The 16,387-nt window shown below is 40.8% G+C and overlaps 1 protein-coding gene across 1 annotated transcript in view; it reads left to right on the top strand.

The window, feature by feature from the left end:
• The window catches only part of MAPK1 (mitogen-activated protein kinase 1), a 31,717-nt gene that overhangs the window by 318 nt on the left and 15,012 nt on the right, over positions 1–16,387 (top strand). Inside the window, exons 2-3 of the mRNA XM_014944041.1 lie at positions 14,641–14,823; positions 16,017–16,206. Of these exons, the coding sequence (XP_014799527.1) occupies positions 14,641–14,823; positions 16,017–16,206 (373 nt within the window). The remainder of the gene's footprint in view (positions 1–14,640; positions 14,824–16,016; positions 16,207–16,387) is intronic.

The raw sequence follows: 16,387 nt of genomic DNA, 5'->3' as shown, positions 1-16,387 counted from the left end.
CCCCCCCCGCGCCCCCCCAAATTTCCTCCCTCGGTGGGTGCAGCTGAACGTCTCGTTTCCTTTCAGTCCTGCGCTTATTTTCTCGAATATTTTTCTATCCCTGCCTCTGGAGTTGGTTGCTCTCTTTATTTTCTCCGTCTGTAGTGTGATTGCAGGCGTTCAGAGAGGGGAAAAGGTCGTAAAATCCTGCTGGCAGCTCCGCGTCTTTCTTTGTGCCCCTGCGAAGGCTCCTTTGGCTGCATGTCCTCGGGGTCACAGTTGATAAAAAAAGTGAATCTGTGCATCCGAACTGCAGCCCCTACCTGGCTTTTCTTAGGGCGTGCTGTTTGCTGCATAGCCTGCCAGATTGGTGTGTAAATTAACGCGTGTGCAGGGGAAGGTTCTGCTCAGCCGCTCTAGCTCTTGGCTATTTGTACTAGGTCTCTCTAGAAAGCGATCGTGTGTGTTTGCTTCGGTTAATACCAGTCTTAAAAGAGCAAGGTGAATAAACTGCAAAATACCGAAAGTGTAAAGTATGCGGATCGAGAGTGTGAGGTGGGGTTTTTTAGCAATCTAAATGAGTTGGGATGATGCTCTGTGATGGTGTATCTAGTGACTGGGTTATAAATGTGACATGCTCAGTGACCTTGCTTAGGATTTCTTATTCTGTCTTCTAATAGTGAAACAGATTAAAAAAAAAAAACTTACTTCTGAAACAATTTAAGGGATGCAGATGAAAAACTTTTTCGTATCGTTTTGTCAACTTCTAACACTGCCTCTGTTTCTTCAGCATGTTTTTTGACCGGAGGTACTAAACGAGATTTGCAGGCTGTGACTTCATGAAAGCTTTATCAGCATTCGTTTCTCTCTCTGACGCTTCATCTTTTGTAAACTAGTGCATTTCTCAGCAAAGGCTCTTCACAGCCTTCAGCTGTATGTTACAGATTTTTATAGCTGTAGGTTTTTGCGTACAGTCACTGGATTGTGCTGGCCTGTTAAGATGAAGTCATCCTGCATTTCAGGGTGGAAGCTTTCATCTGGGCCTGAACTTAGCTGGGAGACCAGCTTCTCTTGCGAAGTTTCGAGCTGCAGCCTTCGCTTTTTTGCTGTGGGAAGAACCTTCAGAATGTAAATCAGAAGTCCTGTTTACAGTGTAAAAATATCTTTATTACTGTTTTAGTGTTAGAAATCACAGTGATATATCCAGTCCAAAACTTGTTAATGTAGCTTACGGTACGAGCTGTATTTTATTATGGTGGACTTTATCATCTGAGCTAGGGCAAGTAAAGCAGGGCAGATAACCTCGGTACGGGCTGCACTGGTTTACACTTGCACTCTGATTTAGGAAGGTTCTTGGGAATAGTACTTCTAACGTGTATGCTGTGTATTGTCCAGTTCATATCGACAGGGTTTTTAACAGACAACATGTTAAAGCTGAAGTATTTCGCCACAGATCAGAGATTGCAAGAAGCAGTACGGTGGCAGTTGATGCCCTTTTTTGGCATCACTGTGCTAGGGAGCAGATACAGGGAAACGGGGCCACTTTCTGCCCCTCCAAATGGTATGTTATTAAGTTCTGTGCTGAAACTGTTTATCCTGCAAAGCTACATAAGGTTATCTTTTATTTTAAAACGTATTCTAATACATTGTGTCTGCTATGAATGCTATACAAAATTACTAACAAAAAATCCAAGTCTCCAGTTCAGTTGAAATACGCACTTGACTCCTGTGTTTTCTACTCTAAAATTATTAATGTGAAGTACTAAATTTGATACGTTGTGCTCTTTATTATTGCTCTTCTGCCTTGGGTGAGAAATGACAGGGAACAAAGTCTCAGTTTATATTGTATACTCGATGAGGTGAGTGTTGGATGCACTTGTAGTTAAATGCCATAGCAACTGTAACATATTGTAGTGCCTAACATACAAGCTACTCCGATTAAATAAGATTACTTATCAATCAAAGGATATGCAGGGATGTGCAGTTCAATACTACATGTTTCTTATCATGCTTTGATTGCTAATGCAGTGAGGATCTGCAGAAGCTTCTCCCCGGGGGGCGGGGTAGAGGGCAAGCTGTGAGTGTGCAGATGAAGATGTTTCCCGCAACTGCAAAATCCATTTCAATTTGTACGCTTTAATGAAGGGAAGCAGAGAAGGCTCTGATGGTTTTGTTTTAGACCCACAGCTAATGTGTACGACTTGGGAGTTGCTAGTTATTTACAAGTGCACTGTGCCATAAGGCTCATTACACAGAAAACAAGTGACTTAACTCTTAAAATCCATCACTCTCTTCCTTATTTTTCATAATGCTGGTATCTCTGGATTAGGGAGTTGAAAACAATACAATTCTTTTAATTATATTACTGAATAAAAGGGCAAATGAAGTATTCTTAGGATAGTGCTCTTACCATCAGTCTTCCATTTTGATTTTGCAGCAGAGAGAATAACGTTTGAGAAATATTGATCACAACATGGAATAACAGCACAGGAAATAAGGGAAGATGATGTCTGAATAGACTCTACGCGAATGTTCTCTCATCTGGATCTGAAAACCCTTACAGGCATTTAACTCTTTTCCCTAGTGCAGTCGTTGTTAACATAATCAGGTTTTGAGTAAAAATAAACTAAACAGAGCAGTATATTTACGGCTCTGTTGTGGTTGCACTTTCTCAGCTTAGTAAGCAGAAAAAGCATGTTATCAGGCAAACTCCCATCTTAATGTCCTCCTGTTAAACTGCCAGAAATGTTCATCCTTTGATACAGACTTGTGTCTTTCTTGGCAGTTTTGTTGCTGGGGTTGCAGTGGTTAATAGGGAATATCCATGTCAGTGGCCCCTTCTAACCTAGTTTTTTGTTTTCAGTATTTCGGCCTGTAAAACCACAGTGCAAAGAGAATTTTAGCCAAAATCCTCAGCACTTTATAGGACTGCAGGACAGTCTTTGAGCAATCTAGTCATACAGTCATGTTTATTACTCTGAATTAATTTATCCAAATGTATGCAAATGTTGTGTTTATTATTTTTTCTTCCTCTTCTCTTTTGCTGAAGAGTTGTTTTGAGGGGCTTTGGTGTGAAGTTCTTTATGTGACTTTCTCTTTTTTCAGTGATAGGGAATTGTCGACCTCAGAGTCAGCTGGGACTGACTTTCAGACCGAGTCTGAAGTTTCAGAACTACCTTTCAGACACAAAAAAGCATGAAAGGTTTTTGAGATTGTCTCCTCCTTCCAAAATGTGTGTAGGTTTGTTTGTTTTCCTCCGTTTTGCAGAAAAAAAAAAAAAGAAACCAAAATCAACCTGTTAACAGGCTGTACTGTAAACGGATTAAAACAGGGATAAAAACGTGATTGTGTTGAGCTTTAAATTTCCGATGCGAGTTGCTCTTCGTCCAGTTGGTCAGTGGTAATTTGGCAAGGATGATCATTAGGCAGTTTAAAACAAGTCATTCTTGGAAAAAAATGGTGATTAGGAGTGTGATAGGGATATTTTGGGTTTTGGAAGTCCTTTTTGTCATTGGGCTTGTCTGAAGTATTATCATTGCTGCAAATAACTGCTTATAAATAATAAACATGAATGCAGTTGGAAGGAAATCTTGAAGTTCAAATCTTGCATTTCTTGGCCTGAATTTGACTGGGTTGTTACAAAGACATCTTTGTGTTACTGATGTGCTATAGAAGAGTGATATTGGAAGTTAAAGTAGTCAATAGATGAATGATAAAGTAATACTGAAAAGAGTATTTAGCACATTAGGCAGTAGTTTTTCCGAAGCTCTGTTCCTTTCTGCTGTCTCAAGAAAGAGCCCTGCTTTTACAGGATAGATCATTTAAAATGAAATCTGAGAAGTATATGCGTGAAGAGGCTTGAAACAGGAAAAAAAATCTGAAGTAGAATGATCTGCAAGGTGTAGATGTTTTATGTTAGAAGATGAAAATAGAAAACTTGATAGGATCAATGGTTGCATAATATTTTCTTTTGAGACAGTCCAACGTTGCACAAAAAGGTAGCGTTTGCATCCCTCTGTGAGGGTCGGATTGGTGATCCGGGGTGGACTGCTTAGTGGCAAGGATGAGACACAGCCTGTAATGTTTTCTTCTGTTATCTGTTGCAGTGATCTGGAGAGAGCACCCTGTATTGATAGGGCGAGTGTAGATATTCCTGTCCCTGTTCGTGTGTGCACAGGTTGGGTCTGGGTGCCAGTACCTGGCAATCACCATGTTCTGGTCTGTATGATAAGGAAAACAGGGAGCTGATAGAAGTTACCCAACCCTGACGGGTCCTCCTGGGTGCAGGGATCAGAGCAGAGAATTAGGGAGTGTAATTGGTGGCTGGTTATCAGCTTCTTCCCCCGGGGAGAAGGCTGAGGTAAGCACTTCCCTTCAGTCACTCACACTTGTAGCACTTGCTTAACATAAGGCAGGAACACGAAAGGAGCTGGTGGAGCTGCTTTTGCCGCTCTCCCTGTGGTGTGGTGAGTGGTGGGCAAGCTGTGTGCAGGCACTGGGCCGGGACAGCAGCGTGCCCAGCTCCCACTGGAGCTGTCTCTGAGATTGATGGGAGATGAGAAATACCAACCTCTCCTGTCTGCCCAGAGGAATGGGATACTAGCTTAAGAGGTAAAGTGTGCAGCTCAGGGACATTTGCATTCTATAAATAAATACACATTTTCTTAACATAGCCTGATCTAGCCCATGGAAACCGATAGAGATAACTTGTGTTATTTTTTTAAAGCATGCTTTATTAAGGAAATAAGGCTTTTGTGTTCATAGTATCTGTATATCATTGCATCAGTCTGTCTCCTGTGCCCCTACGTACAGCTCTTGAACCTGTTTGCCTGCCTTCCATCAAATCTGACAGACAGAAGTCTTAAAGGTGGAAAGTTTCTGCAAGTTTCTTAAAAATAGGTATTTTGCTAGAGTGAGGAGATCTGTGTGCTGCTCCACTGAGGAGGTGACTGCATCAGGAGGTCACATATGAGAAGTCAGATTCCCCGAATGAGACATGACAGATGCCTCAGTTTCAGGGATGGATTTACTGGTACTCTCGAGATGAGAAATGTGTATTTGCAGGACACCAGGCTCTGTTAGTTCAGTGAGCTCCTTGTTTAGGAGTGGGATCTATGGCCCACAGAAGAGCTAAAACCAACTGAGTAGCTGTACAGCTCAACTTGAGTTGAAAACTAATACTTTGCCAACATAGTAATTTTTGTAATGCTTTTTATGTTGATGATTTGTCATAGCTTTCAGCTGTGATTTAGACATTAAATTAACTGATCCATTTGATATTTTACAGAAATGTTTTATGACATCTTGCTGCGGAATATTTCAGGGAATAATGTCGGTTGAGAGAGCCTTCCTGAGGTCATGTAGTCCAACCTCCTACTCAAAGCAGGGCTGATGTCAAAATTAGATCAAGTTGCTCAACTTGTCCACTCAGTATTTCCAAAATCCCCAGGGACGGAGATTCCACATCTCTGGGCAGCCTCTGGTTCTAGTGTTTAACCAACTGCCCCATGAAGCTTTTGCCCCTAGAAACATGAGAGTTTCCCTTGATGCAGCTTGGGACCATTGCCTCTTGTCCCTTTTACTTCTTACCTCTGAGAAGAGTCTGGATCAGTTTTATCTGTAATTCCCCTCTATGTGACTTAAACCAGCAATTAGATCCCTTCCTCACACTCTCTTTACTTTTTTCCCCTTCTAGCCTATACAAACCCACTTTCCTCTTTTTTTTTTTTCCTTCTATTTCATGTCCTTCAGCTCCCTGTGTATCCTAATGGTTTTCTGCTGGGCTTGCTCCAGTACTGGGACAGAGGAGGACTGGACACAGTATTCCAGATGTGGCCTCTCAACAGCAATCACTTCCTTTGCCCTGCTGGCTGAGAATGCAGCCTGGTCCCTGATTAGCCTTCATCCCTGTCAGCGGCCGCTGCCAATGGGGGAAGTTTGGTGTTGCTCTGCCAGTCTAGAAAATACTTTTACTTGCTCTTAGTGAGATATTTTAGGAACTTTTCAAATAATGCCTGAAAAAACCTCCAAATTCTACAGTATTTTATTAAGTTATTTCAGTTGTATTTGATTTTTATGTCTGAATCACTCAAATGAAGCGTATGAAGCTATAAATATATTTTAGAATATAACTTTTACTGTATTGTAAGGTAAATTAATAGTATATGTGAAATGCAGCAAAGTGTAGTTTGTTTCAGATGATTTATGTGTGTCAAACCCAGGTTCTCTGAACTGTTAGGTGAGTTATTAGAAAGAGTTGTTTGCTGGTAAATGCATCTCATTTTCAGAAGGGAGCTATTTTGTTGTATTACAACTTTTGGACATAGAAGCTATTCACAAACTGATCTATTTCAAGGTAGGTTAAAAGCCAAATAGGCATTACCAGCTTTGACCAGGCAGATGAGTAAGATCCAAGCAGCAATCGATGTCGTTAATTGTGATGGGGTTATTTGATGAGATGTTGGTAGATGGCTGGGCAGGCGGAGGTTCCTGGTACTCCCTCAGCAGGCCCGAGGTTGGTCCCACTTTCAGAGCACCCCGGGGGGCCAAATACTGATTTCTGTGTGTGTGTATGTATATATGGCTTGTAGAAAGCCGCATACACATATTTACTAGAAATACCATCCCCTTAGATTTTGGCAGAATCTTCGTGACAGTCCTGTTTTCAGTGGAGTTGCACCATGTGTTTTTACTTATCTATCTTGTTTAGCAGTACCTAAGATCACAACAACCTGAGTTCTGCTAAGGGAGGATCTCTCCTCTTGGAAGTTCTTCTTTGTATTTTAAGAGAATTTTTATAAAATACCCAAATACTGTGTGGTGATTAGAACGCAAATGAGAGTTTTTGTTACATGGTAGAAAGTAATTCCTCTGTGTTGTGGGTATGTTTTAAGTACCAGCAACTTGCAATTAGGCTTACAGTTTATAATATGCAATTACTTCATTTTGCAGTTTTCCTTAAAATTAGCAGCTGTCTTTGCAGTACCTTCTCACTTGTTTGGGAGGAATGTCAGTTTTCTCCTCCAAATATTGCTGATGTGTCCCGAGTGAAACTTGAAGTCATTTGAGCACGGCAAATCAATACTTCCCCAAACTGCTTCAGTCCAGAATTTGCCCGATTTTATTGGGATTTGGATGGTGCAGAGAACCCTGAGTGACATTCAGGCTGACTTTTATATTGAGTTTTTCTAAGTGTTTCATAATTGTGAAATATATTCCTTTTAGTTGCAGTAGCCAACATGTCTTACTGCTGATACGCTGTCTGAACAAAGCTCTTAATATATCGAGGGGCTGAGGTTTACTCTTGGCTCGTCTCTTTAAAAAGATGGAAAAGACATGCAAAAACTGCCTTGTTTGCTGATACTGAAGGGAAGTGACTTCTGGTAGCGGTGAGATGCAGCTCGGTGCTGGTGGTTTGGCTTTTGGTTTTGTTTTGCAAGTGGAATACTGAACTAACCGTGCCGGAGTGGGTGGTGGCACTGAGCTTTCTCTCGCGCTTTGTGAGAGTTTTCAGTTTGCAGTGATATTTCTACAGGTTTAGGAAAACCTCTGCTTCTAAGTATGCATGAATGATTTTGTTCAGTTATTTATTTCTTTTCTGTTGGAGTGAAATAGTGTGAGCTATCTCTTCTGAAGTTTTACATCATGTGGAATCAAATCAGCTAATTACTGAAAATATAATAAGTGTCTGAATCTTGTGCTTTTCCCTTTTTCTAAGTCTGACTTTAGGAGGAGTATTTGGGATGTAAGTCAATTAGAGCCCAGCGGGGTATTTGTTATCCCCGGTGGGACTGGCAGCTCTGGGCAGCGCTGTCCCCTCTCCCTGGGGCAGGCCGTGTTCTCCACGGCGGTTGTGTCCCAGGCCCTGCAGTTACACTGCTCACATAACTGACCTCCTGCCACTGGCTCCCTGGCAGTGTGTTGCCTCTGGAGAAGCTGTGAGAAGAGGAGGAGGAGGAAGTCAGTGTTTCATCGGCTCGTGTGTGGAGCTTTAGCCTTCATGGCAGTTGGGCCTAGGCAGGCTGTGGTTTCCATGCTGTGCTGCTTCTGAAGGGGCAGCCTGCCCTTCCCTGCCTCGGGCCATGTCTTTCCTTCCTCTGCTCTGGTGCTGCTGCTTGCGCAGCTCTAGAGTTAGCTGTGTTGGAATACTCATTTAGCTGAAAGGTTACTTTGTAAAAAATAAAATTTATAGGTGGTAAATTGATATGACTGATGCAAAACCCTGTGAGGGCCAGTGCTGACACAGGAAGAGAACAGGAACACGCCGGTAAAGACTTCTTTACTGTTCCTGTTCATGAGCTTCTTTGACTTGGAGCTGTTCAGTTCTCTGAACTCTCGCAAAGAAAGCTGCTGCTCCAACCAAAAAAAGTGAGAAAGGGGCAGGGCTGTCAGAGAGAGAACCACAGCCGCTCCTTTCTGTTCACTGAGCCCTTAGGTTGTCTCAGGTGTTGCTCAGCTCTTACAGTTTTACCCTGAAATTGATTCCCCCAGGAGCTGTATTCAAGTTTATACAGAGAAAAGAAAGATAGTGATATTTAATATCATAATATCTTATCAAAAGAATTGGGTGCATTTGGAATGAGGGGTTTATTTTGCAGATAGCCAAAGGGCCTTTAAACCTAACAGTGAAGTTTGCCTGAATATTCACATTGGCATAGATGCTATCAAAGGAAACACTGGCAGTGGAGAACCTGCAAACCTCCAAAATGGGGAGGGTAAGTGGGAAGGCAAGAAGTAGAAAAAATACTAAAATTTAGTAAGAGTTGTCTATTTTCTGAAGACCAACTTGAGCTGCAGTGGCACGGAGTAGACATATATGATGATTTGAAGTCACAGGGCTTCACAGCCAAAGGTATAGAAGGAAAAATACATATTTGAAGAGATTGACAGAAGTGATTGTTTTTTTCAAACAACTAAGATTGATCAGAAGTTAAATGACATTTTTAGCCAAAAATACAGAACCTCAGGTCAAATAGCTAATGTTTTTCTAATACAAAAATTAAGGTGTAGTTCTAGAATTGCTGCCCTTCGTAGTTCTGCTTAGTAGGTGCTCACAAAACACAAGTCGTCTGCTCTGCCACACCCAGGATTATGAGCTGGCAAAAGCCATTAATTTAACAGACTCCATTTTGCATGATGAGTTTTTTGTTTTCAAAATACTAGGAGTGATCTATGGAATTAAACTATTAAGTCATTATTATGTGCATAGTAAATAATTTAAAAATGTAATGCTTTGGAAGGTTCCATCCAAACAATCAAAAATATTATGAACAAATGGAACAAAGTAACAAATATTGCTAGTAACCATAGGTGTTTACGGTTGGGGACAAAAAGTATATTTTGTGGTATAAACACGACACCTTACTGGATGTCCTCAAACCTGAAACTGACTACTTTTACCCTTTTTCCAGTCTTTTCTCTTTGGTAAGACAGTGTAGCTGAGTGCTGTATTTTAATCATCTGGAACTAGAAACTAATTATTCTGAAGAATCTGAAAGGGTTGATATCTGATTATAAAAAAACCCCTCACCCAAAACAAACCCAACAAACAAAAACCAAAACAGTCCCTTCCACAAATCTGCAGCCATAACGCCACCTTCCCCCACCCCCAAAGACTGTGGCGACCAGTCTGTTATGGTTCTGTGGCTTATTACTGTGTTGTTTTTCTTACAGCAGTCTTAAAAACAAGTTTAAGCTATTGCATTGTAACTTGATAAACGTCAGCATGTTGTAGAAATGTCCACAATTGAGCTAAATGTAGAGTGAAGGAAAAGATTAAAGATCTTCATAGATCACCTTGTTTGCTGGGAATTATTTTTGCCTTTCCTCTCCTGGTTGCAAACAGAATTATTCAATATTTCAGAAAGATTCTTATCCCTGGATATGCCCTTGGAATCTTGTTTCCACAGCAACACGAAGCTACTGATAGAACATCCCTTTCAAACTTCACATCAGTCTTTTATGTCGAGCTGTAATTAGGATGTTGCCGGTAGCACTGTGTGTTTGTGTGTGTGTGCTGGGAGCAGGCTGTGACCCAGCCCTGAGGTGAATAATGGTGGAGGAGCGGGCAGAAGGTCCCGTGGGGGGGTGACCCTGCAGCGTGGCAGAAGGGGGCACTGAGAATGGGGCAGTTGTTTTTCCATGGTTCTGTGAAGAAGAGCTCTGTGGGATGTGGCCGTGGCCAGGAGCTGGCTCCTCTGCTGCCGGCAGCTGCAGCCTGCGCTCCCTTCTTCCAGCCCCGCTCCCGCATGGAACACGGGAGGAATAGCAATGGGTGGAAGAACATGCAGCAGCCATTGTGGGGAGATGGAGCTGAGCTTTGGCACGCGTCCCGATCTGCCTGCTGAAAAGCTTTCCTTCCTGGAGAAGGAATTAATGGGAGAGGGGCTGCGTGTCAGAGGTCGGTCCGAGCAATTAGCGTGTGCTTTTCTGCACAGATACTGCGGCGCTTTCTGGGCACGGCATCTGGAAGCAGCCCCACCCCGGGCTTCTTTTAAAAAGGAAGTTGGTACTGGAGCAGTAGAAGGATGAAACGCTGCCTTTAAAAGTTGCGTGGCGCACCCTCTGAGGTTATAAATGCTCATTTGTTTGTTTGGTACAGCTGTGTGAGATGTTTTACTTAGTGAAAACTTTGTTATATATTTACAAGATACTTAATGTTAGGAATGATAAACTGTACTGCTAGGGGTTGTGTTGATTTTCACGTGGTGTCTTAAAAGTATCTAAATAACAGTGCTGTTGCAGGTTGTCACCAGATAGTAACCACAGCTTGAAATAGGAATAAAGTTGCGTATACTGGTGTTGGGCAGTTGCAAAATCTATATTTAAATTTATCACATTACAGATAAATAGCACTCACAGCTGAATGGTTGCATCAGCTTGTGAAGCTGTACATCACTGGGGTGGAAATAAATCCTTCCTTCTACTTGAAAGTGTCAGGAACTAGATTAATCATAATGTGAATGACACACAGGCTGCTAGAGGGAGAGTTCTCTGTGCAGTGATTGGTACATGTGGTTAATGATTAGAAACTAAAAGCTATAAATTTGCACTCTAAAAGTTGTTAGTATGTGAACTGTTACTCCCACTTCACAGATTTTTATCTTCTCTGAAAAAAAGTCTAGCTAATAGGAGGTTCTTGCCTTTAGAAGGAGTCCCAGTTAACTGCCTCAGTAAAATTATAAGCAATTGTGAGCTGTAGTGGAAGCTGGAAGTCTAGACAGTGAGGTTAGGCTCTGCACACTGGGGCAGCTCTTCCAGAATGCAAATAATGTAAATTTCGGGCGTGCTGGGTGGTGGTTGGGATGTGTGTGTGGAGCTGTTCCTTTGGGACTGCAGGGGGAGCACAGGTGATTATTAGTCATAAAATTAGATCTCTAATTCTAGCTAAGGCTAAGCAAGATGAATCCTGCATTAAGTGATAAGCTGTTATATTAACTGCAGTGAGTTAGTGCATCAGGGGGTTGGATTTGCACTTTTTATAGTTGTTTCATTTGCAAATACTACAAATGGACATCTTTCTGCAGCAGAGTTCTGGAGAGTAGTGGGTAAATCTGGTGTTGATGGTGGATGGAGATCGTGAGGAATGGGGAAAAGGTGTGGGAAATGGTGCAGTCTGAGCTGTGAAGGACCCCCCGTTGTTGATACGGTGTTTCCTAGGTAGTGAAACAGATGTTGCTAGATGGTTTCATAGGCCAAATAGGTGTCTGATGGTAGAGTATGTATGTGAGAAAACACGACTCATCAGTTCTGCTGAAGTTCAGGTTACTCTGTAGCTTTCACAGTTTCCTATAGCACACGTCAAATTGAAAAAGCACTTTTTTAAAGGGTCACTGAGTTTGCTCAAAGCCATATTTGCTTTGAGGGCTGTGACTCTGAGAACATGAAATAGTGTTAACTTTATAATACAAGTTCTCTGGGTACCTGTATTATGCGTGATATTTAAAATACTATGCATAAGCAAGTGTACCTCACTGCTTGTATGATTAACTTCTTGCTCATATAAATTGAGATAATCTTTCATACATTTAATCAAGTTACAGAAAAACTCATATTTCAGAAATTGTGACAGCAGAAATAAATCCAGTAGCCCTTTTAATATTTCAACTAGGTCGCATTTTGGTTTTGCTCTCCTTAGCTGAGGCTTTGCAGTGGTAACAGCAATGCATGCGTGGCTGCATCAGCGCGGTGAGATCTTCTGATACCAACAGACAAATGAGTGTTTGCAGAATGTACACTGGAGAGGAAATTGATTGCATCTTTACTGCAAATAGTCAGCTTTTTTCCACACTGAATCATGTGCTTCATAGTTGAACCATCTGAATGCAAAATTACCCATCCTTTTTAAAATAACAGCATAACCCTTTTCCTAAGAAAATGCTTCAAGAACTGTAAGGCCAACAGCTACAAGAGAGCAAATCTTAGTATATTTAATGGATGGACTCAAGTTCAGTGAATCTGTACTAGGAAAGATGCATATTTTTCCATCAATAGACAACATTTGCTTGAGAAGCAATAACTTAGAGATTTATCAAATATTGTGAGAGATTAGGAGCTTTTATTTAAGCAGCATCAATTGGTAAATATTGGCATTTTGCCTTTTTCTGCTCTGCATAGCTGCTGCTGTCCAGTACTTGGAAAGGAAGTAAGATTCTGCATTGGGGGAGGAAAAATATGCTAAAGTCAATATAAAGAAGAGGATAGGAGCTTTGTGTATAAAGATAAATAGTCCATAGGTTTCTTTCATTTCTTTCTGAAATACAGGTTGTTCACTCTTCAGAATTATTTCTAGTTTTGTTTTCTGCTTGTGACTTACCTTACTGGTATATTGTAAACACCACAGGTGATTAACTAAGAAAATTCCTGAAGACAAGCCCTCTTGAAGGCTATGCCAAGTTCTGCTTGTGGCACTTAGTTATTATCTGTTTTGGGACTTAGGAACTGCTAATGCAGTATCTATACATATGTAACAGCAGCAGTTGTAATGAATACTTGCTTAGCATGTGGAATTTCAAGCAGCCTGTGGAGCGTTTGAGCTGGGTGTTTGCAGAGGCAAATACATGGTGCAGTGTGTCTGTGGTTACAGACCTGGGCTCTGGATGCTGACAGGTCAAAGCCATTCTGCAGAAAAATCCTGCAAAAAGGCTGTGGCTGTGTATGCACGCGCTGTATGAAGGTCTTGCTACCCGCACAAATTCCATGGCATTTTTAATAATGAAAGTGAGGCGTGTTAAACGCTTGTGCATACGGTGGTAGCAGTACTGTCCCAAAACCACCCTGTTGCACCATTAAGCTGCTTGGTGGTAGAAGGACCTCGACAAGGCCAGGCATTTGAATTTCCTCTAGGTTGCCTTTTCTAACTGGATTTTCATATTTCATTCTGCTTTACCTGATCACCAGATACCTGTCTATTTCAGCAGAGTGAGGCCAATTAAGAGGGTATCAAAGAATGTTCTGGGACTCAATTATAGAAAATTGGTGAAATGTAAAGTCTGTTTGGCTAGTATGTTTATATTTTATATGAAATACTTGAGACTAACAGAAATGGTTACTTTCAAAGCAATGCAGTAATGAGCAAAATAAATTTGAAAGGAACAAGAGCCATTTACTCACACTTAAATTCTAATTTATTAAATTACCATATATTTTTAATATAAAGAAAAGTTATTATAACGGGATGCTTTGTCATTCATACAAGCAAGACCATAGAAAACATCCTAAAATTTGTAAGGATTCATAACATTTTTACTAAATAATAACCTGAGCCCAAATTTTAGAAAACTCTGTATGTCTTACTGAGCCGTTTTACTAGGCTCAGGCTGTGATATTCTTCATAAACGCGTAGGCATTTTGAACAGAAACACTGCTCTATTGGTACAGCAAGGAGTGCTGCTCTGAGCTGAAACCCCATCACTGTAAGAGTAGCACCCAGTGTGTTCATTAACACAGGTCACAGTCACCACATGGCCTCGCTGCTCTGCTGCTCCTGTTGCTTCATCTGTGTCCTCTGATACATTCTTCTTCTTCTTCTTAACCTCTGTTGTCTTTTGAATTGTGCTTGGAAAGGTGTTTTCACAAATTCTCCTTCCCCTTTGTTCTTCAGTGTCTGTTCTTCGTGGAGCTGTGCCGACAGCGTAGCTCGATGGAGTCAAAGGTTGCAGCAGTTGGAATTACTTGCAGGAGTTAGGCATAGGGTGTGGAATTCTGCTGCTTGAAAGATGATTTCTGAAGGCTTTTCTGTGCCCCAAAGTGAATGGGTTAACTGCAGATGAACTTTTTCTCTCAAACTTCTTGATTATAGCATATAGAAAAGACTCAACCTTGTTTGTCCCACGGGCTGATAAAGATGATGAATGCTCCTTTCTTTGTTCAGGTACCACGGGCTGATAAAGATGATGAATGCTCCTTAGAGCCAAGAATGAGCAGGCTCTAAGCCAGCTGGGAACGCTAGTGGCCTGTAGGTACCCAAATAGGCTGGTGATAGAACAACAGTGTTTTGTCCATCAAACTAAAAGATACGTGCCGCTGTTGCCTCTCTTCATTTGATAAAAATAAATGTAAAACAAATGCACTACCCCTATATTCAATTGAATTCATGTTCTTGCTTTCTGACTTGAATTAATTTAATATTCCTTATAACTAATGTTATTGATTCTATTCTAGTTCTGCCTATGATAACGTCAACAAAGTTCGAGTTGCTATAAAGAAAATCAGTCCTTTTGAGCATCAGACATACTGCCAGAGAACTCTGAGAGAGATTAAGATCCTGCTGCGCTTCAGGCATGAGAACATTATTGGAATAAATGATATTATCCGAGCTCCGACTATTGAACAAATGAAAGACGTGTATCCTTTCAAAGTCTGAAGATACTCTGCATAGTTAGTGACGGTTGCTGCCTTCTCTGCTCTGATCATCACCCTCTTCCTTTTTTCCTAGACATTAATAAAGGCTGGATTCTATTATTATAAATTGAAAGTTCATAGTGTTTAATAGGTTTACAGCTAGATAGACCTGATATGTAGATGAACACTAGTTTTGTTTCTTCTTTTTCGAGAAAAAAAAAAAAAAGTTACTATTTTCCAAGGCAAAGAACTCAACGTTGTAGCAATGAGTTAGTTTAGTTACTTAATTCTAAAACTGTATTTGCTCTCAATAGAGCTGTTGTTAGAACTATCAGATTGCTTTGAGGATAAAATAAAATGGCCAAGCACTTCTATAATCATCTAAAATTTTCTTAAAGAATAGAATGGGTACATCTTGGGGGAAGGGGATTAAAATAAAGCAATGACTAAGGTAAGTGCATGCTGCCTGTGAGAGGGTGTCCTGTTGTGTGCTCCAGCCCGATACCCAGAGGAGAGGCTGGAATGGCAATAGTAGTGTGTTTTCACAAAATCCTGCTTCGGTGAAAAGTGATCATGGAACTACACCCCAAGGGTTTTGTAGCCAAATTGAATTAAGGGAGAAGAAAATTTTACTTAACTCATTCCTGCCAAAGCAGAAAAAAATCCCTTTTATGTTCATTCCAGTCTTAGAAAAAAATCATCTGACTGAAAATATTAGGACTGTTCAATGTAGCATAACACAGATATAGTAAAGGAGAGCAACAGCTGCATTTTAGGAGAGGTGTTGGAGAAGACTGATCAGAAATGATCAAAGCCTTCTGCCTTCATGCTTTTATGTAACTGGAGCAAGTATCTCAGAAGCTTATTACTTGTTAAACTGAAAATCAGTCTTTATTTCTTGGCAAGCAGGTTAGGAATCTGATCATATTAGATTCCAATAAAAATCAGGCTCTAAGATAAAGAGATAGGTATATGATTATTAATTTGAGGACCGCGTGCTGGTATATATATGCTGCATCATATAACAGGATTGACTTCATTCAAAACTTGTAAAGCAAAAAGCAGCTTAGTTTCATAATTGTCACGAAACAGACAAACAAGAGAGAAACATTGTTCCAGAAGTTACTCTGGTACTGTTATGTTGGTATCTAACCACACCACCTTTGTTTTGCTGCCTTACATCTCACGCCTGACAGATACATTGTGCAAGATCTTATGGAGACAGATCTTTACAAGCTCTTAAAGACTCAACACCTCAGCAACGACCACATTTGTTACTTCCTTTACCAGATTCTGAGAGGGTTAAAATATATCCATTCAGCCAATGTGCTTCATCGTGACCTCAAACCTTCGAATTTGCTGCTGAACACCACTTGTGATCTCAAGGTTAGTTGAAATTTCTTAATACCTGCTATAACTGTGAGTGTGGTTTTGTTACTGGGGATTAATGTGATTTTTCTCCTGGAAAGATTGCCAAAATGTTATTGGTTTTGATAAAACAATTATTAAGATTTGAGTGGCTAAGAACGTGCTGTTATGCTGTTTTGATGAGCGCATCACTGTTTCC

This window comes from Calidris pugnax, unplaced genomic scaffold (genome assembly GCF_001431845.1).
Source record: "Calidris pugnax isolate Ruff unplaced genomic scaffold, ASM143184v1 scaffold138, whole genome shotgun sequence".
Lineage (NCBI taxonomy): Eukaryota > Metazoa > Chordata > Aves > Charadriiformes > Scolopacidae > Calidris > Calidris pugnax.
This window is presented reverse-complemented; position numbering and strand designations above follow the sequence as displayed.